The sequence below is a fragment of the Oenanthe melanoleuca genome, chromosome 13 (assembly GCF_029582105.1).
Source record: "Oenanthe melanoleuca isolate GR-GAL-2019-014 chromosome 13, OMel1.0, whole genome shotgun sequence".
NCBI lineage: Eukaryota > Metazoa > Chordata > Aves > Passeriformes > Muscicapidae > Oenanthe > Oenanthe melanoleuca.
In genome coordinates, this window is record NC_079347.1 from 15,241,968 (window position 1) to 15,268,811 (window position 26,844).

The 26,844-nt window shown below is 48.1% G+C and overlaps 3 protein-coding genes across 8 annotated transcripts in view; 1 reads left to right on the forward strand and 2 right to left on the reverse strand.

Moving 5' to 3' along the window:
* LOC130258967 (rho GTPase-activating protein 7-like) overlaps positions 1 to 10,694 on the forward strand; it is a 48,696-nt gene extending 38,002 nt beyond the window's left edge. For 3 of the 5 annotated variants that reach the window (XM_056502741.1, XM_056502740.1, XM_056502739.1), the window contains 5 exons: positions 1,142 to 1,340; positions 3,033 to 3,252; positions 4,950 to 5,064; positions 7,266 to 7,344; positions 7,643 to 10,694. In XM_056502741.1, coding sequence (XP_056358716.1) covers positions 1,142 to 1,340; positions 3,033 to 3,252; positions 4,950 to 5,064; positions 7,266 to 7,304 — 573 coding nt within the window. In that variant the 3' untranslated portion in view covers positions 7,305 to 7,344; positions 7,643 to 10,694. Of the gene's footprint in view, positions 1 to 1,141; positions 1,341 to 3,032; positions 3,253 to 4,949; positions 5,065 to 5,459; positions 6,542 to 7,265; positions 7,349 to 7,642 lie in introns of those variants that run through there. The other 2 variants (XR_008841561.1, XM_056502742.1) reach the window with 2 other exon arrangements.
* On the reverse strand, positions 7,608 to 23,547 carry RARS1 (arginyl-tRNA synthetase 1). 2 transcript variants are annotated; one of them, XM_056502744.1, is made up of 16 exons: positions 23,459 to 23,480; positions 22,537 to 22,612; positions 18,976 to 19,110; positions 18,290 to 18,478; positions 15,011 to 15,122; positions 13,856 to 13,956; positions 13,325 to 13,446; positions 12,894 to 13,014; positions 12,458 to 12,587; positions 12,036 to 12,140; positions 10,996 to 11,174; positions 10,551 to 10,660; positions 9,839 to 9,944; positions 8,935 to 9,107; positions 8,107 to 8,354; positions 7,608 to 7,759 (listed from the first exon to the last, which is right to left on the reverse strand). In XM_056502744.1, exons 4-16 carry the CDS (start codon positions 18,449 to 18,451, stop codon positions 7,650 to 7,652), a joined length of 1,779 nt encoding a protein of 592 aa, XP_056358719.1. In that variant the 5' UTR covers positions 18,452 to 18,478; positions 18,976 to 19,110; positions 22,537 to 22,612; positions 23,459 to 23,480; the 3' UTR covers positions 7,608 to 7,649. The 2 variants fall into 2 exon arrangements, with proteins under 2 accessions (XP_056358719.1, XP_056358718.1); XM_056502743.1 differs by lacking the exon at positions 22,537 to 22,612 and having other exon boundaries at positions 23,459 to 23,547.
* A 653-nt stretch (positions 23,548 to 24,200) lies between these two features.
* WWC1 (WW and C2 domain containing 1) overlaps positions 24,201 to 26,844 on the reverse strand; it is a 65,747-nt gene continuing 63,103 nt past the window's right edge. The window contains exons 21-23 of the mRNA XM_056502738.1: positions 26,239 to 26,469; positions 25,437 to 25,558; positions 24,201 to 24,950 (exon numbers count right to left, since the gene is read on the reverse strand). Of these exons, the coding sequence (XP_056358713.1) occupies positions 24,884 to 24,950; positions 25,437 to 25,558; positions 26,239 to 26,469 (420 nt within the window). The 3' untranslated portion in view covers positions 24,201 to 24,883. The remainder of the gene's footprint in view (positions 24,951 to 25,436; positions 25,559 to 26,238; positions 26,470 to 26,844) is intronic.

Consider the following 26,844-nt stretch of genomic DNA (forward strand, 5'->3'; position numbering starts at 1 on the left):
GTGCTGTGTTTTTGTGCCTTCCCTCACTGAAACCCTCTGCAGTCAGGTCTCTTGGTGCAGGCAGCCAGGCTGTCTTTGCCTGGGGAGGTGTCATGTCTCTGCTCCCCAAGGAGGCAAATCTGCCAATGTCATGTCATTGTTCCTTCTGTTCTGTGGCTGCTGGTAGTGCCAGAGCTAATGTGAAAATTAATCTTGTTTCAGCTGAAATGCACCACTAAGCAGAGAGGAAACATTACAGCAGTGCCTGTAGCAACTTTTTCTGGAGCTCAGCTCTGTATTTATCCCCTAAGTGGAGATGGCAGAGGAAGTGTGTGCTGTGTATGGTATTTCCATAGCACAGCTGCAGAAATGAGGACCTTTTGACATGAGACATATTAGTTAAAGAGAGGACTTTTCTTCTGGTGCTTTGCCATTGTCTAGGTGTGTAATGTCACACCAAAGTGAACAAGTGTGTAAGTTCTGTGAAGTGACAGTGCAAGTGTTTTTCATTTTGAGGTTCTGGTACCCATGCAGTTTATATATAAACCAGAGTGTTAATACTGTCTCAGTGGCACAAAGTAAAACTGTCACCAGAAGCTTCGGAGGGGTTGAGCTCATGGGAAGCTCCTAAACCTCGCTCAGTTGACAATCACATTAAAAAGAAAACCAAATTTTCCCTCAAAATGGCATCTGCCCTTTTCCAGCCTGTGGAAGGGCTAGATGTATTGGATGTATCAGGTGTTACAAGGAGCCTTGAGGATCTGAGAGTCAGTCTGTGTGAGCCAGCACTCGATGAATGTTTGTGTTTGGTGGACACACACTGGTGAATTTGAAACTTAGAGTTGCCATGTGTAAACATAGCCTTCCCAAGAAAATGGACATATGCCAATGGTAGTGATTTTAAAAGGTAAAGTGAGTACTTTTGTATTAAATGAAAGCCAAATGAACATGAAAATTGGTATGTCACAGCTGATTCTGTGGGCATCAGCTGTGGTTTGCCTCTGAGAAATGTCCACGTGGCTTCTAACAATACAAAAGTATTTTGGTGTTCAATTCCATAGGATATTTGTTATTACAAGGAAGGTGAAGGATCACTTGTTTGTCAAAATTTTAATTCCCAATGACTCTTCTCTTTGTCTCTAATAATTTCTTTTACCCACAGGTTGGCTTGTTCCGAAAATCCGGTGTTAAATCCAGGATTCTGTCTTTAAGAGAAATGAATGAAACCAACCCAAACAACGTGTGTTACGAAGGGCAGTCAGCCTTTGACGTGGCAGATATGGTGAAGCAGTATTTCCGAGACCTTCCTGAGCCTATATTTACCAGCAGGCTCTGTGAGTCCTTCCTCCACATCTACCAATGTAGGTACCAAAGCTGTCATTTTCCAATGCCTTGGATGTCCTGATACTCAGCTGTGCAAGGCAGTGGCCAGACTAGGACTAGTGCCAAGTCCCCTGTAGTCAGAGGAGGTTTCTGACGAGTTCATTGTGGCTCTGGACTTGAGAGCTTCCCACCTGTGTCCTATGAACCAGCCAGTTCTCTTCCCTGAAGGATAAGTGTAATGAAATGCAGTAGCAGCCCCCTTAAGCTGTGCTTGTAAACAGTAATTTCCTTATGCAAAATTAAGGTATAACCTGGTCCCCTTGTTCATGGGATGGCATAGCTCCTTGAGTGAGAAGATCTGATATATTGATGACATTTCTTTATTAAGGTGGCCAAGAACAGCTGCTGTGAAACAGCTGGGAAATACCAGCAGCTTTCTGCCTGTGCTCACACTGTTACTGTCCTTGAGACTCAACCCAAAAACCAAGGAAACACAAAGCTGAAATACTGCATTTAATACAGTTTAAACAGGTTCTATTTCCAGTACTTTGCCCTCAAGGAATTCACTTTCTAAAAGCACATGGATTGGGGAAGTAACTTGAAGTAGGGCTAATAGTGTTGTTGGGACAGACAGGTTTATTCTGCTTTTGAGAAAAGGTTTTGAAGGACAAAGTGTGAGCTTTGTGGGAGGACTGGTTTTGCAGACTAACCCGTGTGGCTTTTACTGATCTAAGTCAATGAGCAGCTGCTCTCCTGTGCACAGTGTAGGTTCATAAAAGTTCTGTTGGGTTTTATTTCATCACCTGTCAGGGTTTTAAAATCTTGTCTGAAAATTATTTATGTGTTTGAAGTAAGTTTTCTTCTTGCATTCACAAATCCTCCTTTGTAAGGAGGTCTACAGTTGCCATGTCTAAAGGATGTATAATTGTTTGCCTCCAGTTATTGTAATCTGGCCACTGTCTACCTCCTATCTTGTTTCAGGAGAGAACAGCAAATGCCCAAATTCTATTCATCCCACTCCACCCATCTTCTGCCAGATGTGACTGGAGCAAGTGCAGAGATTAAATTACTCTTTTGGAGATAAGAACTGTGCTGCTTTCACCAAGCAGTGTGTTTTGTGTGTTCTATATGTGTGCTTCTACCTGAAGGGAAGGAGAAGTGATCTTCCACCCTTTGCAGTGATGTTAATTGGAGAAATGCTTGTGCTAGGGATGCATGGCAGGATGAGCCAGACCCACCCTCCTGCTGGAGCTGTTTGGGCAGACAGTCTCAGTGGGGGCTGGTGTGAATTAAAATCTGTTGGCAAAGCACTGCTCTCTGAATTGAGTTATCTGAGAGCATCTGTTCTCTTCATGCTTGAAGCTGAAAGGAAAAGACATTAGAGCAGCTACCTGCAGCAGCTACCTGCTCCAAAGTATCACTGCAGAGTAATATTTTATGGGGAAACAGACCCTTATTTGGATTGTAACTCAGTTCAGGATATGCTCATTAGCATGGTGTTAAAGATAAATTGCAAGTCAGGCAGCAGCATCCCTGGCTGTGAACATGCCCTTGACAGGCAGCAGGAGAAATGGTTCATGTTTGATGGGATAATGGCCTCTCCTTGTCTGCTGTGAGCTTGGGACAAGGAAATGGATGAACCTACAAGCTCAGTGCCCTGCTTGGGACCCTGCTGATGGATGCTCCTTGTGCAAGTCATGTGTGATTTTTGTCATGGTTCATGTTTTCAGATGTGCCCAAGGACCAGCAGTTTCAGGCTGTCCAGGCTGCTATTCTCCTTCTCCCAAAGGAAAACAGAGAAGCTCTGAAAATTCTCCTGTTCTTCCTGCGAGATGTGGTGGCTTTTGTTGAGGAAAACCAGATGACCCCAACCAACATTGCTGTCTGTCTTGCACCTTCTTTGTTTCACCTCAACACCCTGAGGCGGGACAGTTCCTCCTCCTCAACCAGGTATGGGCACCTTGATGCTGGCACTGCTGCTGTGCACAGTGTTCCTGCTGGATTAATGCTTTCTGTAGCTGCCCTAGGTTCAGTGTCTGACTTTGAGGGGGAAATAGGCTGTGTGTGCCTTAGGGTTTGCCTTCAGTCTGATTGCTCAGGTGCAGCAGGAGCTGCCTGCAGTGCATGGAGCAGCTGCTCACTGCCCAGTGCAGAGGGCTGTGGTAATGTCTCATTGCCATGCTCCTGACCAGTCTGTCTGTGTCCCTCACCACTGCTGCACTCCCCTGGTTGCCCAGGAGCCCAGCATGTGGCCCACTGCTAGCATTAAAGTGGTGTTGGGCATTGGAAATGTGCTCCTGCACTGGCAGCCTGAGCTCAGGTATAGCCTTAAGGCCCTGCAGATACCTGGCAGCTTGAGACAGCTACTGGTTCTGCTGGGTGATAAGGGGGATCATTCCTACCAAACTGAGCCATAGGGATTCTGTAAATTTATCTTAATAAGTAAAAGTATCTGAATTGCATAACATCCCCTGTTTGTACGTGCAGGGGGGAAGGTGCCCTTGGGCCAAAGTAGACAAATAATCTCTGAGAGCATTCATGTCTTATCTGGCCTCCTGAGGCAGGGCTGTTTGCTCTGCTGGTGCTCCTGGGCTGTGGGCAGACAGAGCAGGGCAGGAGAGCACAACTGGCTGTGCAGGAGGCATCGTGCTCCCCACAGCGCAGCGAGCTGAACGCCTCACTTGGGGATCGGCAGGGGAGGTCTGGTCCCAAAGCAGAAGCTGTCAGATGGGCTGTTGGCATCTTTCAGGCTCTGGATAGCACAGGGGAAGGGGAAGGAAACACTGAGGATTTTCTTTTGAATGTCACAAAGCATCAGAAGATGCCTCAGGCATCCCTGTGCTGAGAGGGCATACAGCAAGGGAGCCACGGGGCCACTGCGAGGGCACCTGGGGATGTGATGGAGCAGCAGCAGGTCCTGCTGGATTGCTGTGCTCTCTGAGCTCCAGGAGCTGTTCCTCTGTGCTTTACATCAACACTGCTCTGAAACGTTAGGACCAAAGATAGCAATGGCGCTTTCTCTTTGTTGTCAGTGTTTAGAAGCCAGGGTGCTTTGAAGCTTTAGCTCTGCTGTAACTGTGCATTAATGCCTTGGTGCAGGGTTCCCACTTCAAAGGGTTCAAGCTGACAGGTCTGACTCTGAGGAGCAGCACTGAGGACTATTATCTTCCACCCAATTTTCAAGCCATTTGGCAGGAATGCACATAGATAAAAGTTTCAGAAGCCAGGACTAATGATGTAATATCACTAGCATGAATTAAAAGAGGGGACTCTGTTTGGAATGTGTTGGGAGTGGTTTAGGCCAAAGAATTTAAGAGGTTCTACATGGCCTTTGCAGGTACCAAAGGAGCTTGATATTGAAGATTATACAAATAAGCTTGGGGTAATTTTGTTGTTCTTGGCCATTGTTGTTCTTGGCCAAGTGTGTGATGTGTTTGGGGAATAAATTCCTTGACTTGCCTTTCTTGAGTTTCCATTACTACTGATCAGTAGTGCCCTGGACACCCTTGGGATGTGCTGGGAGGGACTGACCTTCAGTGGTCACATTGCATGAGCCCTACATGACACATGCAGGTCCTTCAGTGTGTTTTCTGTCTGGTTCCCAGCACTTTGCTCCTCATCCTTCCTTTCACCTTCCCCTCTCCTAGATCCAGTCAGAGGAAGTGCAGCTTGGGGAAGCCAGACCAGAGGGAGCTGAATGAGAACCTGGCAGCAACGCAGGGCTTGGCCCACATGATAACGGAGTGCAACAGGCTCTTCCAGGTACATCACTCACTGTCACCAAGCAAAAGCTCTGGGCACCCTGGCGGGGAGGGCAGCTTGGAGCAGCAGCTGGGCAATGTCCCTGCCAACCCAGCTGCTGCTCTGTGCCTGTGACAGATGGGAGTCCTGCTGCTGCCACCAAAGAGAAAATTAGTGTCATTTTCTCCTCCATTTTCCCCTCCATCCCCAACTTGTTGGGGCTTGACTCCATGGGCTGGGGACAGCTTGGAGAGCACCTGTGGGGCAGTGGCTGCCATGTGCCCGGGCAGGGAGGCTCTGGCCATCCCTGCTGGAGGGAGGGTTGGAGTTTTGCTGCTGGGGCCTGGCCAGACCAACAGCTATGTCTGAGCCTGGCCACTGAGCCCAGTAATCTGAACCTGGACCTTGGCCGGCAGACCGACTTCCCAGCTTGACCACGGCCTTTGCCCGTCATGATGGACTTGCCTAGTGATCCTTAGACTGTGGCTAACCCTGGTTGCTGCCCCTGGACCTGTTCCTGACCTCCCCTGCTGACTCACCCTCCTGGCTCTACCTCGGACCTCATCGCCGTGGATGTGTCTGATGATCTTTACCCTTGGCTGACCCTGGCTGCCACCTCTGGCCCAGCCCCAGCAGCGTGGGACAGGGCAGCTGGCCTGCCAGCCCTCCTGTCCCACTTGACACCTGGCCCCTTTCCCTTGGGGGTGCTGTCCACACTCCAACAGTCAGCTCAGACTTCTCATCTGGGCAGGGGACACTGCCCCATGGCTCCCCTGCACTGACACATGGTCCTGCCCCACGGCTCCCCAGCACTGATTCCACAACCAGTGCCTGGCTTCTTAGTGACACCCCACCCCAGGACAGCTGGGTTCCCAGGGGTCTGATCCCTGCATGCATCAGTCTCCAGCCCAGACAGGGCTCCTGAGTGCCCCCTCCACCCCGACCAGCCATGGGTCCCTGTTTCCCCAGCAGTGGCCTGAGCCCCTCTGCCCAGCTCTGAGGCCCCTTGGGGTGCCCTGACTCCACTGCCTGCCCTGTACCCTCTGCACAGAGCTGCCCCATGGAATAGCCCCATGGAAACTCTGAACTACCCTTGCACACATGGACATTCCACACATCCTGCTATGACCATTGCTGACTCCAGCCCTGAGCTGTGGGGCTGCCCCTCACCCTGTGGTGCTGGGGTCCTGCTGGTGTGACCCCCACCCTGCCAGGGTCAGCATTTAGTGCTGAGACTCAGGGATTGCCTGGAGAGGGCTGTCCCACTTCTTCTGGAGGCCACAGCTCAGTGTGGCAACCTCTGCTATGCCCAGGCCTGGAGGAACACCCAGGTCTGCTGCTCTGGACCCAGACCTGGACTGGTCACTGTGGCCACCACTGGACTGTGGCTGACACTGCTTCAGCCACTGAACCTGAGCGTGCGTGGCCCTGAGCAGGACTCGGCCCCGTGGGCAGGACTCGTCACCACTGCCACCCCCAGCCTGCCTGGCTGCCCCAGGTAGGGTGGGAGTGGGATGGGCCCTGGCTGGGGAGGCACTGCCCAGCCCTGCCTCAGCCCTGGGAGCAGGGAGAGCATGGCCATGGCACAGGGGTGGGTGCAGCTGGGAGCACAGCACACAGCCTGGGCAGCTGCTGACAGGACACAGCTGTCACCCTGTGGCACCAGTGCCAGGGGGGTTTGTGGGCAGTGCTCAGCCACTGGGAGAGTGCCTTTGCACAGGTCTGCACTTGGTGAAGTGTCAGCTGGTGCCCACTGCACGAGGTGCTGGACACTGACCAGCTGTGAGAGCCGAGCCCTCCCCAGCTCAGGACACGGGAGAACCTCATACAGATCTCTTGTATCTATATATACAATATATAGATGTATGCACATGCAGATATATATATTTGTACATACATATACACACATGCATATGCCAGTGAGCACCTGCATCAATGCACCAGTTTCTGTCCAGTGGTAGCACAGCTGCATTTTGTGCTGCTTTAGGACTCTGGAATTTTTTTTAGGATGCTCACAGAGCCTCCAACAAACCCCAAGGCAAAGACAGGAGCTGTGGCTCCTTGTAGTTTCCCAAGATTTTCATGCACTGCACAAAGTGGTTTGCAACTCCATAGGGATTCAAAACATTGCTGCTGAGGGGAAAGGCATTTCCCTTGTGTTTTCCTCAGAGGCAATGCAGTTTAACTGATCTGCTCCTCCCCTGGGCTTCCTACTCCTCCAGGTGGAACTGCTGCCTGCCTCCCCCCACCATCACAGATGACATCAAAGGCTGGGTGACTTGCTTATACCTGGCACCTAAGGTAAAGTGGATGGAGGGAGTATGGATCAGACTACCATCGGCTCTGGGAGTGTGGGTGGCTGAAGGGTTTCTTGGAGGTACCCTTGGGTGTTCTGAGTTCATGGGCTTTGGCTGCTGCACCGAGAATTGCTCTGAGCTGTGCTCACAGCCACTTGTCTGCCTCTATCTGCAGCTGCTAGAAGCCACACTCCTTTTCTCTCCTTTACCCTGCCCCTCTACTTGTTTTTTTCTCTTACCACAACCCCACTCCAGCAGACAGACAACTCCAGTTGTTTAGTCCCTTTATTGTCATTCCACAGGGAACGGCTACATCCTCTGCACAGGCTTAATCCCCAGGATGTCGAATCCTTTGGCCATGACGGTGGCAGTGGCTTCACACAGCAACAACCTCCACATGTTCACCTTCACGATCTGGCCTGGAAAACACAGACAGAGGAGCTGGAGTAGCTGCTTAGAACAACAGTACCTTCCCTAGGGAAAGCCCCTCTGCTCAAAACCAGGCCCTGGACTGGCACATGGGACGCTTCCTGCTCTCCCCAAGCCAGGCACACTGACCACCCCTCCTGTTTCCAGGTGCCTGGCTGCTCCCAACTCTACTTAACGTTCCTGCTCAGTGACAACATGGGCTCTGCCAGTGTCTGTCAATCCTCCCACATGGACACAGCAGTGTGACAACTCCCTTTCCAACACAGGGTAACACCCTGGATGGATGTACCACAGGATGTGACATGGGCCCCCGCAGCACCCTATGGCAAACACTCACCAGTCTGCCTGTCCTTCTCAACACAGTAGCAGCTGTCATAGAACTCAGTGAAGGTGGTGGCCAACTCATACAGGTAGTCACAGAGTGTGTGCAGTAACAAGTCCTCCAGGATCTTCTGCAGGATCTCAGGAAACCTCAGGATGCACTTGCCCAGTTTCCACTCCTTCTCATGGTCGAGGACAAGCACCTCCTCCCTGGCTGCCTTCCGCAGCATCTGCTCATCGATATTGGCCAGGCGAGCAATTGCCCTGGAATGGTCCAGAACAGAGTCTGCTTGTGAGGGTCCCACTGCCCAGCCTGCCCAGGGCCAGCCTGGTAGCCTGGCTCAGGGCTGGTGGCCTCCCTTGCACAGTCCTGGGTGACCAGCCCAAAGAGGACAGACAGCCCTCGGGGAGATCCAGGAGGGCACTGCAGAGGAACAGGGAGGGATGGGGTCTAGGCACCTGCATCAGCAAGGACCACTGATACTGCCAAGCAAACCAGGGCTCAGGGTGCCAGAAAAACTGGGGTGTGGCAATACCTGAGCTGAGCAGCTGCTGGAACCAAATGCATCCTTTTCCAGCCACCAATCCTCTGCTTACCAGGAACTCCCACAGCTTCCCCCCATGGGCTGTGTCACAGAGGAGCCGTTTCAGGTGGCACTGGATACATCGTGTGCCATGACAAATAAAATCTTGTCTGTGGTGCATCCCAGTGTAGCTGGCTTCTCTTACCAAACACCCCCAACAGCACTGATGTGACTGTCACCCCTTTGCTCACATGCCCCTTTGTGACACAGATGCAGAGAGCATGAGCACCAAGTCCTGCAGCTCCCTGCATCCCACGCACCTGATCCGTGTGAAGGCATAGAGCAGATAGGCAGCTGTGTTCCCTCGGTCATCCAGCATCTTGTCAAAGGAGAACACATAATCATTGAGTCTGTTGTGGGAGAGATCTGCATATTTAATGCATCCAAATGCCACCGACGTCTGGGCAGCTTTCAGCTCTTCTGGTGTCAGCACCTGGTACAATTTCCAAACAGGCAACAGTCAAGAGGAAGAACAAAGCACAATGCACAGCCCTGGCCTCTCAGCAGGACTCAGGAGGAAAGCCCAGGCTGCTGAGGGGATTTACCCACCTGGTGCTCAGTTCACACACACCTTTCTGCTTTAGGGCACCAGACAACCCCACACCCACCCCTCACCTCTCCTGCAATTCACTGGCACCACAGCCCTGCCCAGGTTAGGGCTGACTCCCTCTTCTGACATCCCACAGGACCTCTGTGCCCTCCAACCTGCCAGGTGTGTTGTGCTCTGCTCCAGCTTCTTACAAACTACATGCACACGGAACAGATGTTAGTCCTCCTAGCCTTATAGAGCATTTTGGTCAAGCCCAACACTTGCAAACCCCAGTCTGCTGGAACAGTGGCAGTACAGCAAAGCACTTTGTGCCTGACTCCTATGAGCTCTTTAGAGAGTTTCAAGGTGTTTTTTTTTCCTTGCTTCCTCATGTTCCTGTTCAAAAAGGGACTTTTCACTTTCACCCTACACTACACTTCCCAGTTCCACTGCCCCACACTGTGCTTGGACAGAGTTTGGTCCTTCCGTTACATTCCATGTCCCACACTGTTCAGTTCTCTGCAGGCCATCAAGAAGGAAGACAGATAGAAATCTCATTCAGCAATGCAGAGAGCATAACTCTATGAACATATCTGGGAAGTTCTCAGGAAAGACAAGCAATCTGTCACAACTACCTTGTCCCGTTCCTTGTCTTTCAGCTTGTCCATGGCTCGTTTCAGCCCTTCCTCCAGCAGGTCTATGAGACGCACCGTGTCCCCTGAACGAGTTTTGAACTTCTTCCTGAAAATACACAGCCAAAATGATCACCTGCATAAGATGCAAAACACTTCCACCCTCTGCCTAGTCTCCAGCAAGCTTAGGAAAAAATCATATGGCAAATCCTTTTGTATTGAAGAAACTGCCATCACGTGGACAGCTCCAAAACTGAGAGAGCACCCATAGCATGGTCAGCAGGAATGGCCAGGAAGGATTCAAGTCAGAACTGTCCAGTTCCAGACATTAAGCAGCACACAATACCACACAATACAGACTTTTCCCAACTTTTATTTCATCTAGCATGAAGGAGGTAGAAAGTAATGAAAATTGTAGCCTTTACCACTTCCACCTCCCAGTACCACATTAGCTTCCACTAGCCAATCCAAGTGCCCCTCCCCAAATGCCAGGCAGCAGAAGCCAGGCTCGAGAGGGAATGTGGCCACAGCAGCAGGGACAGTGTGGATCAAGGGCAATGACACAGAACAGTGACATAGTTAGGGGTTTGCTTTCTTTTGGGGGTTTTTTGGTGCCACATACATAGTTGTCAATGAATGAGAGTAAGTCTTCTGCATTCACTCGAACTTTCTCTCCAAGGCACAGACAGATGAAAAAGTACACCCAGCCACTTACTTGTCTTCTCCCAGCACCACTCCAAAGGCAGCATGGGCCACTCTGGTGACTTTGGGATCGTACCAGCCAATCATCTGTCCAGCTGCAAATATTGTTTGTAAATGCACAGACTGCAAGGAAATAAACACCAACAACTGGTTCTCATTCCACTCCTCCAGGTGCAGTTTCTTCCCAGCTTTATCCTAGTCACAACTATGCTCTCACAATTAAAGTGTTTCCAGCTTCACAGGCAAATTCTGTTTTGAGAAGTTCAACCTTTCCCAGAGTTTTCCAGCTTTACAAAAGCAGTAACTGGCAAATTCACATCACTGTTCAGGTAAGAAGTAAATATACCAATCACACTAAAGACCCTATGGTGTTCTACCTGTGTTACTGTTGCATCCATCATTTCCCACACTTTGTACTGACCAGCACCAGCAGTTACAGCAGAGGGTGCTGAACTCACCTGGCCACTATCGACCACGTAGATAAGGATGTCACCCTTCTCTTCACACAGCCTGTGCTTCAGAGCAGCCAAGTCTGATGTGTCATAGGTGTAACCTCCGTCCGATTTCACGATTGTCAGCGGGACAGAGAAACCCGGGACGAACACCACCTTCCTGCCATCATCAACCTGCACGAAGCCTAGAAAAGCAAGGAAAAACATTCTGTGTCCATCACAACAGGGAGCTGCTGGGCCAGCAGCAACACTTCCCTTCCCTGCTGCTACCAGGAAGAAAAGGCCACACACTCACATAATCAAAAATATGGAAAGACCTATATGAGAACTTCCTTGTCGACACAAGTTCCACTCTGTACAGCACTTACAGAACTAAGCACAAGGAAGCAGATCTGCACCAATGTGACCTTACCAGGAAAGACCTAACTCAAAACCTCCCATCACTTGCATCCAGATCTACCTGTACAGCCACAAACCCATCACAAAATACAGCATTAAAGGCAACAGAAACTCTACAGAAGTATGATGAGGACTCTGCACAGAGTCTTTCTGAGGTGAGACAGTCAGAACACTTCAGATGGTGAGACTCAAGAACTGCAAAATCCAGACAAGAACACATAAAACCAGAGACTTTTTATGCTGCATTTGGCTTCTTGCCACTTTCAAAGTCAACATGATCCAAAAATCCCACTGTCTTCAGAGATTTCTCAGAAAAAGTTCCCACACAGTCACAACACTAAGACTGGGAAGTCTGTCATATATTGCTCCTTGACTGTTACAGAATACAATGAATTCCAGTAGCACCCTGTGTTACTGCCTACAAATGTCACAGACAAATGCTTTTGATGTCAGCAAGGAATGTCAGCCTTTCTGGAATGAGGAAAAGCCACAAAATATCCTCTTAGGAAACATGGCTGAGACAAAAAGCAAAGGTGGGGAAGATGTAACTTGAAAAGCATCAGCCCTAAGCCCTGCTATATAGGATTGAGGTTGCCATGCTCATCCTCACAGCTGCAGAACTTCTGACCTGAGACCAAAAGCCTCACCTTTTTCTTCAAATTCTTTCACAATGTCTTTCATCATGTCATGGTAGAAGGATTCCCCTCTCTCCATGATTGTAACATCCAAACAGTTGTAGATTTTCTGGAATTCTTGAGGGAAAGAGAACGAAACACTTAAATTAAAAGCACACAGTAGGAACCAGTAGCATGTTTACCAGTGGGTACAGCAAGGCCCAAAAAGCATTATCCACCTCTTGGTCAAGCCATCAGACTAGGACTCAGGATTTAGCTGGAAGTCTCCACTTAAGACAGCCAATTACTTTGGTTGTATTGGCTTTTTGCTTTCAGCTCTCTTAGCAGTGTGGCAGTGACTTTCAAGAGGAAACAGAAGGGTGTGCTCAGACATAAAGTGAGAAAAGCCACACTGTTCTACAGCTGAGACATGATTCCAGATGTGGCAAAGTCACCTCTGCGTGACACGTCACAGATGAGATTCCAGGCTTTAATGAAGTCAGGGTTTTTGCTCTGCAGCAGCACCACACATTGGTAGGCTCGTTTCTTAAATTCCTCCTCTGTGTCAAACCTCTGCTTGGATTCCTGCAAGGGAACACATGGAAAAGCACTGCTTTCTCCCCTGAAACAAACCACCACTCCTAACAGGCTCTCCAAGTATGCTCATCTCCAGACAGAAAGGCTGTGTGCTTACAAAGGCCTTTGATCGTGCTCCATACAGATAGTTCAATACCAGATACCATAATCCATCACCCCGTGGCTAGTATTGCAATCATCTACTAACAGTGACTTGATTCTTTCCTTTCTCCAAATCTATGCTGCAATTTGTAAAGCTCCTCAATCTGCTTTTCAGATGCTGACATAAACATCACATTTATCTACTACACATACCTTGTAAAAAGCTTGGAGATCCCCAATGGGAGGAGAAACAGTTAAGTAATCTGGAAATCTGTCCTGGAGGTGAGCAATAAGCATTCCAAACTGGGTGCCCCAATCTCCTAAATGGTTCAACCTTGGAGCAATTGAAGAGGACAATAATAATCATCTCTTAAACATATGCTTTAAGATACACACATTTTAAAAATATATATTCTAAAATAAAAACACATACCAGAAACCCAGCCCAGGCAAGCTCCCCAATTTCACTGCACTGAAGCTGCTGCCCACCTTGATTCCTAACCCTGCTACACTTGCTCAGCTTAGTATCTACTACCCACAAAGGGTTATTTGCTGTGTGCTTATAAACTATACAGAGCAGAAGAGAGAAACAGGGACTGCACAAAAGCCCAGCAAGCCCACCACACCCAGCCACTGAGTCTCACCTTAGAACATCGTAGCCCGCGAACTCGAAGAGCCGGCACATGCTCTCCCCGATGATGGTAGAGCGCAGGTGGCCCACGTGCATCTCCTTTGCAATGTTGGGGGAGGAAAAATCCACCACCACCTTGGGCATGGAAGCAAAGAAACACATGAATAAAAGGCCATTCCCACACCTCGTGTGTTTGATCTGGGCTTTGCTGGGGGAGCAGGGGAATGAGAATCACCTCCGCTGACCCTCAGCAGGGAACATCAGAGCGAGCTTTGCTGCAGCCCAGCTGAGGGCCAGGGATCACTCCCACACTGACCTGGGCACAACCCCCACCCTCAGGGAGCCTTGTCCCTCAGCCACCACAGCAAGCAGAGGTGACCTACCCCACGGCCCCCAGCTGCTATGCCACATCCCACATACTCTGCTCTAACAACCTGCTGACATGGACATCTGCTCAGCACATCCCTTCGGGGGGAATTTCAAAGCTACCTGCAGTCCAGAACATTTCCCCTGTACCAAGATGGCTGTGTGCTTACTGCTGTACCTTTTTCCTTTTGCCAATAGCTGGTGGTTGAACTCCATTGATCAATAAACTGCTCAGCTGCTTCGACACAAAATCCTTTCTCAAGTGGACATTGATAAAACCTTTGCAGGAAAAAAACAGTAGTGAGTGCTAGGGCTGTAGAAGTGCCTCAAACCATTTTTTGTTTCCTTCCCCTCTGGATTTCTGTTTTCATGCATCAAGCACAAAAGCACATGAAGTCAGCTTGACAAAACATTTTTCAGTCACAGGTCAACAAAGCTGCCACTTGAAGACAATTTCTGTTCCCAGATTAGAAGAGCCTGTTCATACCATTATAGCCTTTACTGCAGGAGGCAGATACTGCAAGCTACACCATTGACATACTCCTTTTTGTACACTATCACTCAACAATGAATTTATAGAAACAATTTTTTAATGAGAAAATAAATAATTTGCTTCCAGAATGCAAAACCAAATCCTGCTTTATTTTTTTTTTTTTAAATTAATATCCTAAACCATACAGTTTAATCTGGGATAATTTATGCTCATAGTATGACACTGTCTTCTCTTGCTTCACAGAGCCAATGAACAAGCCCTAGAAGGGCTGTGTCATAGGATTTTTGTGTTTATGCTGAAGCCCTAAGCAATATGAGCCCTTGTATTTTTCCCTGGGTCACAGGGACAAAACAAATGCACCAATAACCTCCGTGCTACTCCAGCCTCTCAGTTTTGAGGACAAGGTCTCCTCACCATGCAAGCAAAAGGGAGAAGGGCTGTCAGTTTTCCCTATTATTTCATGTCTGTGGTTTGATTCTCATCACCAATATTGAAAGAGGAAAAGCTGCTTCCTTAAGGATCAGTGGAAAAATTGCTAATTAAAGGGCTCACTTTTATTTAAATACCTGCTGATTCTAATACAGAAGTAGATTTTCTGGTGCTGAAGAAAACAGACTACAGAAAATTTGTACTGAAAATCTGTACAGAAAATACTACTCAGACTATAGAAAATCTGTAGTCTGAGTGCTACAAAGCTCACCAAGTCAGAAGAAGTTAATTCCCCATGAAACTGCAGTTTTAAACCACAAAACAGTAGAACTCAACTCAGCTTCCCTCTCACTATAAAACTGCCTTTTTTGCTTTAAGATATACAAAGTATGTAAAATGAACCTATCTTACCAGGACCAGCAATTTCGACCTTCTCAATGAATTCATTGGCAGGAATATTTTTTGCTATTTTCTCTGCGATTTCTCGTGGGATAACCTTCTGTTCCCTGGTTTTCAGCAGTATCTGGAACACAACAAAGATCAAGTAAAACTCAGTCCTCCAAAACATTCTAAAGAGCAAAACAGAGATCACAGATAGTATGGCACTGAAACATCCTCATGGTCCTTCATCCTCATAATACAGAGATACACACAAAGAGAAACATCTCTAGAGAATTTTACAGACCAGATCAGTTCTCCACAGCATAAGTCTGACTGGACCCAGCACATTCAGCTCCTTCTGCTCAGAGCAGTCCCTATGTCAGAAGAAAATCAGGCTATTTTTCAAAACCTGCTAAGTGGTTTGGCAAATTTTTCTAAGCTAGCAAAAGGGACAAACCCTTTAAAAATCAACCTAGCTGTCACAGTCCTTCAGTGCTTCACAATCCTGTTGATCAGTCTCATGGGTGTCCTCAGCTCTGCCAGCATTCACATTTGAAGTTCTGAACTGTGCCTCCAGCAGATGCTGAGTGTGGTTTCAGAGCAGGTCTGTTTATTTATGATTAAACACAACCAAAGCAAACTGCCTTCAGTCCTGTCTTCGTCTTGAGCTTAATAAATAAATAAGTGAATAGATTAATAAATGAATAAATAAATAAAATCCAACAACCCAAGCAAAGATAATCCCAGCACTACCAAATTTTCTTCAAAGAGCATTAGAAAAACTACTGTTAAAGTAGCTCTCCTTTTCCCTGGAGACATGAGCAGCCCACTGTGAGGAACTCAAAGAACATGACACAGGTTTACATACATCAGAGGGGTTTGAGTTGGAAAAGACCTTTGAAGATCACCTAGTCCAACTACACAACTTCCCTGTCCATTCCCAAAGCATCTTCTCACATAGCTTTTTGCAAACTTTACTAAAACACCCTTTAGGAGGATTTTGTAAACTAGCCCAACCCATCTCTTGCAAAACAATATATTCACACTTGTATAAAATTACCACAAGTATTTGTTTCTGAGCACATGATTTTCCAGTATTACTGTGATGTGTTTAAAAACAATCCCACTGAGGCCACAAAGATGATGTACCTCTTTGCCAACTCTGAATTTACACTTACTGCTTGTAAGTTAGTCTGTTTTAAAATGTATTTCTACTAAAGCTGCACTTTTCTGTTCAACCTGTCATACACAGGATCCTTACAAGATGGTAAAGGCTTAAAAACGGCAAGTAAAGCAAACCTCTTTAGCTTTAGTATTACTCGAAGTGTAAACTACAGGAAAAATAAATGCAAACCCACATTATGGGCATGTTACCAGATTACAGGCACATTATCTGAACCATTCCAGAAATGGTTACCACACTCCTGTTACTCTAAGGAGTAAGTGGAGCTCCTGGCTGAAGCTCCAAGTATTAATATGCTAATGAGCTCCCAGGAAAACAATAGGCATTTGTGAGGGTCCTTTCCACATCAGCGGCCACAGGGAGAGGCTGCTGCCTGGCACGTACCAGTGCTGCCCCAGTCAGGGCACTTCCTGCTCCGCTGGCAGTCCCAGTGACCCTGACCCATCTTCCAGCTCTGCCCAGGGGACACCCTGGGAAGACCTGCACCACAGCCAAGCCCCTAAAACAGGCTGACAGAATGTCCCCAACCTGCTGCTCTCATCCCCTGGCTCTGCTGTGCTGACACAGTGCCTGTGTGAGCACAGCCAAGCTCCAGCCCAGTGCGCAGCCTGCCTGCCCGGGGAACAAACTCCACAGCCAAGCCCAGCACCAGGAACTCTTATTCACCTTATTCATCTGACAACCTGGCCGGAAGGGGTCTGTTCAGACACCGAGTTATGTGAAGCACGTCGGCACTGGAAGCCTGGGCTGCTCGAGAATCCCAACCGCGCCTTAATTGGGGTAATGTGGCGGTCAGAGGAGTGGCAGCGCCCTGAATCCCGTGTCAGTGCAGTCACCCCGGGCAGCGGCACAGCCACAATATGCTAATGAGACCCAGGGGAGACACGGGATCTCGGAGGGCTGTGCCCAGAGCCTGCTGCCTGGCACGTATCGTATCCGTGCTGCCCCAGTCAGCTCATTGTACCGGGACAGCCTGGGACAGCAGCGTTCCTTGAGTGGCAGTGCAAGCTCAGTGTCAAAACTGCCAGTCTAAAGGTGAATTGACAACAGGACATGTAAAAAAAGGACTTGTTTCTGTTTAGATTGCCAAATAAAAGATCTGTAATTACAAAGTGTCTACTTAGTCATCCAAAGGCATCAATGCACTGAAAGTTTGGGCGCTTCAGCACCCAAGCTGGAACATACTATCTTCCTTCTCCCACACCTCCTGGACTTACTTCAGCACAGTCCCAGCTCACTAAGCAGGCTGAGCAACTGCTGAAGTGTCTCTGATCCTGTCTGGGTCCTCTTTGGTCAAACTCCCTGAACTGAGAGAATTAACAAGAGATGTAAAGCAAAGGACTGAGCCAGAGAACCATGAAGGGTAGTGCCTGAGCAGCAATCCACACCTGGCTGGGCTCTGAGAAGGCACGTCCTGAGCACACCCAGGCCTGATAATGCCCAATTTCTTCTGGCTGGAGCCCAGGGAGGGCAGTTTGGGATGCAAGACACAGGCATCCAAACTCAACAGAGCACAAAGGGCAGCACCTGGGCCCCTTTGCTCTGCTGTGTGTGTTTGTGAGCAGGAGAAAACCACAGCACCCATGGCAATGGGAATGTGAGCCAAGAGGAGAAGCTGGAGATGCCCCTTTGCCATGTGCCCTGTGAGAAGGGGGTATGTGCACACAAATGTGTGAGAGTATCACACTTCTTTGGTACTAGAGAAGAGCAGTTATGCAGGTGCTTCTCAACATTTTGCAATTCTCCAGAATCGTGATTTATTGTTTTGCTGTTTTCAGTTCCAAACATACAACTCACTAATTGGTAGTTAATTGCACATCATTAGTAAATCGATGCAGCACTTAAATACTGATTTGATTTAGGTCCCACGAACCAAGCAGTTTTTCTGTGCCACACACGTTAGCTTTCTCATACCAGGCATCTGAACAGAGGTTTAAAGGCCAGCTCTGTAAAGGCCAATGCTTCCCTTAAAACACCATTAAATACTCACTCAATTCTTAGCCCTGGCGCCTGCAGCAAGCCCAGAACAAATCCCATATGGCAACTCTCACTGTGCTGTCTATCCCTTAGCTTCCAACAGACAACATCCCCATTTTCACTTTGTTGAGATTGTTTACATCATTTACCTGTGATATGCCCATGGCACTGTTACACTGGTAGTCCCCAAATTTGGGCTGCTGACTTGGTGTCACCACCAGAGGAGGGTTTTCTAAGTCTGGGTAGGCAGCCTGAATGGCAGCTCCAAAGATCTCCTGGAGACAGCTGTTGATATTAATCATGCTTTTCATTGATTTATTTCTTTCCTCTTGAAGGCTCTGAAAAAGAAAACCACCAAAATCCAGAAGGCTAAATTCACAACATCTGAGGAGCTGTTACATCCCACTTTTCTCCTTGGCTGCCTGGCAAAGCACAGCTGACAGATTTGGCTGACACCTCCAGGCACAGGAGCAACATATACAACATAAAAATCACATTATTCTCCTGCTGAACCTCCCAGCACAAACCTTCCCCTGATTGCAGGGCTGCATTACTTCTCACACCTGTGCTGGTGAGGCTGGGGCAGACCTCAGCTGGGCTACCTGGTCAAAGACTGCCCAAGACAGAACTATGTGGGCTTATTGACCTGCTGACATTTTCCATAAAACAGGTTTCTGTTTAAAGAACTATTTGATGTGCCACCAATTAAGGTGTCAGAATGCAGAGCAAGCATGCTGTCACACATCAGAGAAGTAACAAACTCACACCATTTATTTAGCTTGTCCTAATGAGAACAAAACCCACATGGTACAGCAGTAATTTTTTATTCCATTACCTTCTTTAGGAAGTTTAACCGGTACTTGAGTTTTGCGTTTTCGTCTCGCAACCCTTCCAAACTCGGGGAGACTCCCAAGCACCCAAAGTTCTTCAGACGCTCAATTTCTGCAGTCAACAACTTGATCTCGTTTTCCTGAAAAGCAAATTGAGTTGTCACACAGTAATCCCTGGAAAGGGGACAAGAGGTGAGGGGCTGCAAGATCTCAGGCACAGTGCTAGTTTGCCTTGTAAAGGTAACAGCAGTGACACACGAGCTGAATAATTCCAAACAATTAATATTTGAAGATTGTTTCTACTTATGTGAAAAACAAGGATTCTGAAAAACTCTTTAAAAAAGGCAGTGAGAAAACAGTCTCACTAATATCAAGACAGATGTACCAGAAGGACAACAGGACATGCTAATGAGATATTCCTCGAATAAGCACTTTCTCCAGCTTCTTTTAACAAAGATAAAAAATTATTTGACTCAAAATTCCCTAAAGCCTCCTTCAGCCTCTTTCACCATCTCACAGGCAACAGTTTCTTCTGAAACTCACACAACCCCAGCAAGCTCAAACTCCACCTAGAGACAGGAATGCCAGAATATCATGCTGCTCTACAGGGGCATTTCTGCAGGGTGCACTCACTTCCACCTGGCCACACAATCTTTCCTGCCCTGTCCAGGAAGGAAACGTATGTCTTCTCCCCTGAGACTGACACAAGGCATTTAGGAGCACTTGGGAATTTCAGGAGGGCTTCTATATTCCAAACAAATTTTCTGGTGTCCCACCAGACTTCACAGCCCTGACTGTCCTAGGTTACAACATAAATATATGCCCAAAAGTATGTATTCTATCACCATCTGCTGAAACCAGGTGGGGCAGTGATTCTTATCTCTGTGAGGGATATCTCTGCTAATGGGCCATCTGTTAAAAATCAAATGGGGCAATGTTCTTTATCCTTCCCACAACCCATCCTTCCTCCAGGAGATATCTTCTGTTAATGGGCCATTGAGTCCCACTGCATGACTGATAAAATTACATCATCCCATTGGGAGATGCTCCAGTCAGGGGGAGGAGCCAAACATTTCCAACCTAGATAAAAAGCTGAGATTTGGAACACCAAAGCTGCCCTTATTCACTGGTTTCCAGAGGACAAGAGCTACCAGGATCACTGCCAGGATTTCTACAGGACCACTTCAACAAGACCACTTCATCTGCACTGCTACCACCATCCTAACTAGCGGGGTGTCAAGTTGTATTCTGACTCTGTCAGTGGCTTTTCTTTCATACTATTGCGTGTATTTTATTTTTCTCTTTTTCTGTATTATTATTGTATTTCTGACTTGAACTCTCTCACTGGTTTTGCTTTCAAAACCATCACACTGACTCAGACAGATTTGTCAGCAGCAAAATGGTTCGAAGCTGCTGCAAGGAGCAGGAATCTTCCTTACCCCACACCCTAAAGAAACCAAACAGCTGAAGTTTCATCTGTTGTCCATCTCTTGTCCTCCCCCATAAGAAGCTTTGGGAACTGAGCCACAAAGCTGGCTCTGACACAGAGTCCTGGAAGCTACTGAAGGTTTGAGGGACTTGGTGCTGCTATGGAGGGAGGCAGTGAGCACTGCCCACCCTGGCTTGTCACCCCCTTGGCTCCCTCATCCAGGCTGTCCTCTGCCAGTGCTTCCACAGCAGGATGCAGCTCAGGCTATTATTGCAGGCCACCAAACCTTATCAAAAAGGGCTCATTTACTTCATTGCTCTTGAAACAATCAGACTATTTAATTAGAAAAAAATTGGGCCATTGAATCTCTTGGTCTTGTATGTCCACCTGAACAAGAGCTCCCAGGAATGCTGCTGTAACTAACTGCACATGCTCAAAAATCTAGGCTTAGGAAAAACAATCTTAAAATTGGCTTATTTGTGGGCCAAGCTGAAAAATCAGTATTATTGAGGTCATTCTTCAGTTGTGCTTCAGTTTATGGCACACTTCTGTTACAGCCTCAAGGTCTCCTCTGCTACAGAGAACACAATGCTTGCCTCCTGCAGTTTGGATGTGAAGAAACGGGACTTTGAGGAAATAACTCAAATCTGTATCACATCCTCTGGTTTGGCATTTACACAACTAAAATCATTTAACAGCACAACTGTACCTTATAAGTAATTCACTTCAAATAGTCCCATTACAGCTTTTCTTTTCAAAACCCAAGGCAGGTGTCCCAAAAATCATTTTTTCTCTCATTTACATACATACACAAACCTTCCCCCATATAAGAAACAGCAAACAGATTTGTTTATTTTCAGTTTTTCTTCCTGGCCTGATCTAGTAGCATTTCACATAATTTATAAACCTATTTGTAAAATTGTCTGTACTTGAAGTTAAAAAATAGCACAAGAGATTTAACTGTGTTTTTACAGCTGTGTCACAGTAAGTTTCAGTGACCATTATTGCTACAAACATCAGAGCAGTGACATATGTAACTCATCCCCCCAAGCCCAGAATGTGCTTTAAAGCACAAAGGTATTTCCTTCTCCTAATATCATATAATCTGTAAATTCTGTGTCCACAGACTATTATCTTCCCTCTAGTGAAACCTCCAAAACCCCAAACAGAGTTCTTCATTGAAGGCAAACATTCTCCAGAACCAGAAAATCATGTTCTGCTTTTGAAACTAAAATCCCTGCATGTCCAAGACAACAAGTACTCACAAGTTTTCCTCCTGCATTAAAAAACTCCCCCAGAGTTATAACTACCAGGATATTTCAGTACCACTGAAAAGCTTTACAGAAGAGGAATCAGAGTTGGATTTTCCTATATGATCACAAATACCTCTGGCTGCCCCAGGGAAGACTCACAGGTGAGATGACCCTACAAGTGAGGACAAGGAAAGAGGTTTGGCCATGTGCATGGTCAGAAGCCAGAGCCACAGTGCCCAGCAATCACTGACCCCTGGGCAGACATCCAGCCCAAAGAGCTCTTTTAGAGGGTGACAGTTAGCATTGTAATCACTTGAATTTAGCCAGGAGATAAAAACTCTAAAATACTATCACAGTTCAGCACATCTCTTCTACTTTTTTCCCACGACTGCATCAAACCAGTAAATCCACAGCACCAGCACCTGGAGGCATTTGGGATGGCCCCATTTCAGATGTGACCAAGCCCAATGTGTCACCCCACACTGTCACATTTATCTCTCTTGTTTAGTGCTCCTCTTCTTCATAAAGTTACAGCAGCAGTCCTTATGTTTTTACCTAAGTGTGAACTGAAAGCAAAAGGTTTCACCATGGTACCCCAGTGCTGCTGCTGCCATTTCAGTCTCCCTTCTACTGTGCTCATCAACAGCTCATACAGATGATGAAATGAAGTTTTCATTCAGAACAACCTAGCAGAAAAGCCTGAACTTAGCAAATGCTTATACTGGGTTCCAGAACTGATGGGGCTAAGAACCCAACAGCTGGGCTGGGACAGGCACACAGCTGAGTAGTAAGTACAGCTTTCATCTCCTAATTGTCAATGGGCACCACTCACCACTCTCCTCCCTCTGGTGACCAGTGACAGGAGACAGAAAAATGAAATGAACCTGTGCCAGGGGAAGTTCAGACAGGTTCAGAAAGGTTCTTCATTGGGAGGGTGCTGGTGCACTGAAACAGGCTCTCCTGGAATGTGGTTGTGACACCAAACCTGTTAGGATCCAAGGAGCGTCCAGAATATGCTCTTAACAATATGGTTTAGTTTTAGGTAGTCCTGTGAGGAGTGGGGAGGTGGACTTGATGATCCATGGGTCCCTTCCAACATGAGGTATGTTACAATTCACCCTTAAAACCATAAACTCATATCTTTCCTGAAGCTGCCTCTGCAATCTACTGTCAATACTGGTCATTGACTAGGACAGACCTGGCCCTTTTATTTTTTATTATTATTGTCACTGAAAGGGCAAAGGGTTCAGAAAAGAGGATAACCAAACGTAAGCACCACCTTATAGCTGCAATAAAGCTGTTGGAGGAGGCGCATCCCTCCCTGGCTGCCCAGGGCTCCCGGGCCGCTGCTGCCGCCCCCGGCCCCGCCGGGGATCCTGCCGGCCAGAGCACGGCACAGCACCGGAGCGGGGCGGTGACCCCCGGCCGTGTGGGGCCGGGCCCCGCTGACTGTTCGGAGCTTTTTCGGAACGCTCTCACCATCTCGGCCTCACGCCCAGGGTGTGAGACGAGGCAGCGCTGCAGCCCTGCCCTCGGTGCCGGGAGAGACGGCAGCGGCCCAGGAAGGGCTTCAGCACTGCCCGCTCTCGGTCTTCCCTTCCCAGACAGACCTGGCGCGCCCTCGGGCCAGCGACCCGCCCGGGGCTCCGGGCACTGCGCGGGCTTCGGTACCGGGGGAGCGCTCCCGGGGCTCGCCCGCCGCCTGCTCCCCGCAGAGCCCCGGGGCTGTCCCGCTCGGGGCTGTCCCGCCCCGTACCCTGCCGTGCCCGGCTGTCCCGCCCCGCCCCGCCCGGCCCGGCCCCGCACCTGCCGCGCCAGCCTTGCCGCGGACTGCGCCACGCGCGCCTCCATCCTCGGGCGGCCGGAACCGGCACTGGCGCCGCGGCAGCCGGAAGGCGGCCGGAGTGGCGCGGCCGCGGCGACAGCGCCCCCGGGCGGCGGGGAGGACCCCGGGCGGAAGGGCTGCCCTGGGAACGGGGCGCGGCGGCCATGGGCACCGGCAGCGTGAGGGGAGAAGGGACGGGACGGGACGGGACGGGCACGGCACCCCCACACCCTCCCAAACCCCGCGTGCCGCGTCACCACCCAGCACTTTGAAACGTGTCCCCTGCCCAGCTGGTGGGTGCAATGGGCACAGGGAATGTTCAGGCAGGGACGAAAGCCAGCACTGCCAGGAGCCGAGGGAACGGCTGGAGCTGGGCAGGGCAGGCTCAGGCTGGAGCTCAGGGAAGGGTCTTTCCCCAGAGGGTGCTGGCACTGCCCAGGCTCCCAGGGAATGGGCACGGCTCCAGCAGCGCCTGGACAGCGCTGCCAGGGATGCCCAGGGTGGGGTTGTCGGGGTGTCTGTGCAGGGCCAGGGGCTGCACTGGATGATCCTTGCGGCTCTCTTCCAGCTCAGGGTATTCCATGGTTCTATCAAACGTGTCAATTACAGCATCTCATGTGACAAGAGGTGTGAAAAGATGTATGCTTCCAGCTGGTGACACAAACGAACCCCAGTTTAGGTGCCAGGGGATGAGAAGATTCACTCAAGACAAAAAGCAAGAAGGCAGGTTTGTCCAGAAAGGTCACTTTATTGGAAAAACCTAATATGGACTTTAAACCTGCAGCCCTCCTCCCACAGCAGTGGTTTCAATGGGCTCCCCACGTTACCTTAACAGACCCATTACAGACATGAGCTGCAGTTCAAATGTTAAAAGTGCAAGTATTCTGAACTTCACACCTACTTTTATGACCTGGCAGGAAACACAAATGCTTCACAGCTCACAGAGAATTCGTTCACAGCACTTGGGAGTCCCAGCTGGCTCCCAGCATTCCCCACAGGGTACAAAATACATCACTCAGAGGAGAGTCCGATGCAGAACATCATAGAAGGTAGGGGTGAGGTTCCTTCAAATTTATTTTATTGCAGTAAAACCTCTAAAAGGTAGAGCTGTACAAAAAGTCTAAACAGCATTATTTAAGAATAACAGCACCTTACGCTGCATTTGTTCTTATTTAAAATTCTATTTCCCAAAAATACATTCCTAAATATACAAACTATACAATCTTGTCACTTTAATGCTGGTTTCTGTGATGATATAACTTTAACCTAAAAATCTTCAAAACATCCACATACTGACAAAAGCTCTAATATACAAATGCCTTGGTACCTTCATAATACCACATAAATAACTTCAAAACCCAATCTGCATTTGTAGAATTGTCCAAAAAGCAAATACTTTATGGTGATCACACATCATCTGCAGAGAGTGTTGGGATGTTTATTCTTGGCCGTGTGAAAAACGCCATTTTCTCTCTGAAAAAAATATTATCAGTTGTTAATGCAATAGAGATCCTGCCAGAAATGTCCATTATCCACATGAGAATTTATCCCACCAGCTGTCCCCACAAGGAGTAGGTGTACATCCTCTCATAATCCACACCTTTTATTTACTTATCAGACATGAGTTAAACCCACAACACTGACCTTACCAAAAGCCATTTCAGAAAGGCTCAGGGCTTTTTCCTTTCTGGGTCTGTTGCTTAGGGAAGTTAAGGGCTGCTTCTGTGTTAAAGAATTTGTTGCCAGGGGAATGACTTGGAGAATGCTGGTTGCTTTGATCATGTGCAGTGCTGCAACTAATTTCCCTGAGTCAGACCTTATACTTTGATATGAAAATACAGAAGTTCTTAGCAGAACAGTTAACTAACTACTTCTGCAGAGATCAATCCTCATCATCTCAGTCATCCACAGAAAAATCATGGTAGTAGTCAATTTTTCCTCCCCTTTACCTACAATTACCTGAATGACTGCACTTCCAGGGGCTCCTTTCGACTCTGCCCTCGCAGCCTGTGGACATCCTTGGCAGCAGCTCTCATCATTTTATCAGCCTTGAGCTCACACTTGTGTTCTGGATTTTGCACCTAAATGAATAATGGAGAAGAGTTTTTTTGTGTTTCCAGGAGGAATTCTCTTATCCTAACTGATCTTTCAGCTGGAGGTCTGAGAGGTTTGGAAACTGGTGACTCTGGAAGTCACAAGCCACAGAAGCTAAACTGAAGCTTGTCAACTAACCATTCTAAGGGAGAAAGTTTTTTGTAAGGTGTCTTTCCAGCCTGTCAGTACTCTCTTTGTATCTTTTTGATAGATCTTTTAAGGTGGAAGATCAGCACACACAAGAACACAGCACCACAAAGAGCACCTCACACAAACTCCCTCCTACACCTGGTGCCAGCATAGCTTGGTCTCTGCTTGGTGCCAGCAGAGGTGCTGAGAAATCCCAGAAGCTGAGAAGGAGCCCTGTGCATGGGGGAGGGTGTGATGTAGAGTAAGGTAAGTGCCAACCACCACACACCACACCTCCTGCAGACTGGGGGGACACTCTTGGCAGAACAGATGGCATTTGTGACTTCTCGTATTCACACCTCTGTTAGGGCAGCAGATCTCTGTGCTGGTGAATGCAAGGTCTCAGGACTAACAGCTTGATAGAGCTGTATGTGGCAGACTAACAGTGCTCAGGCTTCATTTACTGACTGTTCAAAGTCTTCTGTTTCCAAAATTTCTCAACCAAGTGGAATGAAACCCCAAGGCAGGTATGACTCACTCGTTTCTCCACAAGCCTCAACAGCAGTCGAAACCTCTCGTCATCCTTCACCCACTGTGGCAACTCTTTTTCACCCTGACTTTGAGCTTGTTCCAGCTGTTCCTTCAGTTCCTTGAGCACTGAGATCTCCTGAACCAGCTGGTCGTGCCAAGTTTTTGAAGCCTGCAGGTCCAGCTCCAGGTCCAGTGAGGTGCGGATCAGGCGCTCTGTACCGAAGGACTTGATTGAAGGCTGGAAGAGAAGGGGTGTGTGAACACACTGAGAACTGTCCCAACCACTCCACCCAGAAAGTGCCAAACACATCATGAGACCCATCTTTCTAGTGCTTCTCTTAACACAAACCATCTCTGTTGATCCTGCTTTCCAGTCTGTCTTGAGACAGATACCACAAACTCAAGGAAATCTTATAGATAAGTGTTTTGATTTCTGTGCTTCCGTTCAAGTTCTTCTTTGGCAGCTTCTCCAAATTGAAGAAGTCTTGCTTGCACACCTTCCTCCTAAGTTTAATGTCTCATCTTCAAAGGAATATACAGTGCTCCAGAAAAACCTATGATTGCTTTTTCCAGTAACATATTGCCTTCTGCTAGTTTCAAACACAAGCTGTGC

Excerpts from the sequence above, each read along its gene's own strand:
- RARS1 (XM_056502743.1), bottom strand. The coding sequence starts at position 23,503 with ATGGAGGCGCGCGTGGCGCAGTCCGCGGCAAGGCTGGCGCGGCAG. Across the intron at positions 9,945-10,550 it reads GTGGTGCTGGGAGAAGACAA|GAAGAAGTTCAAAACTCGTT; the intron begins GTAAGTGGCTGG and ends GTGTATTTTCAG. Across the intron at positions 7,760-8,106 it reads TGAGAAGGACAGGCAGACTG|GCCAGATCGTGAAGGTGAAC; the intron begins GTGAGTGTTTGC and ends TGTGTTTTCCAG.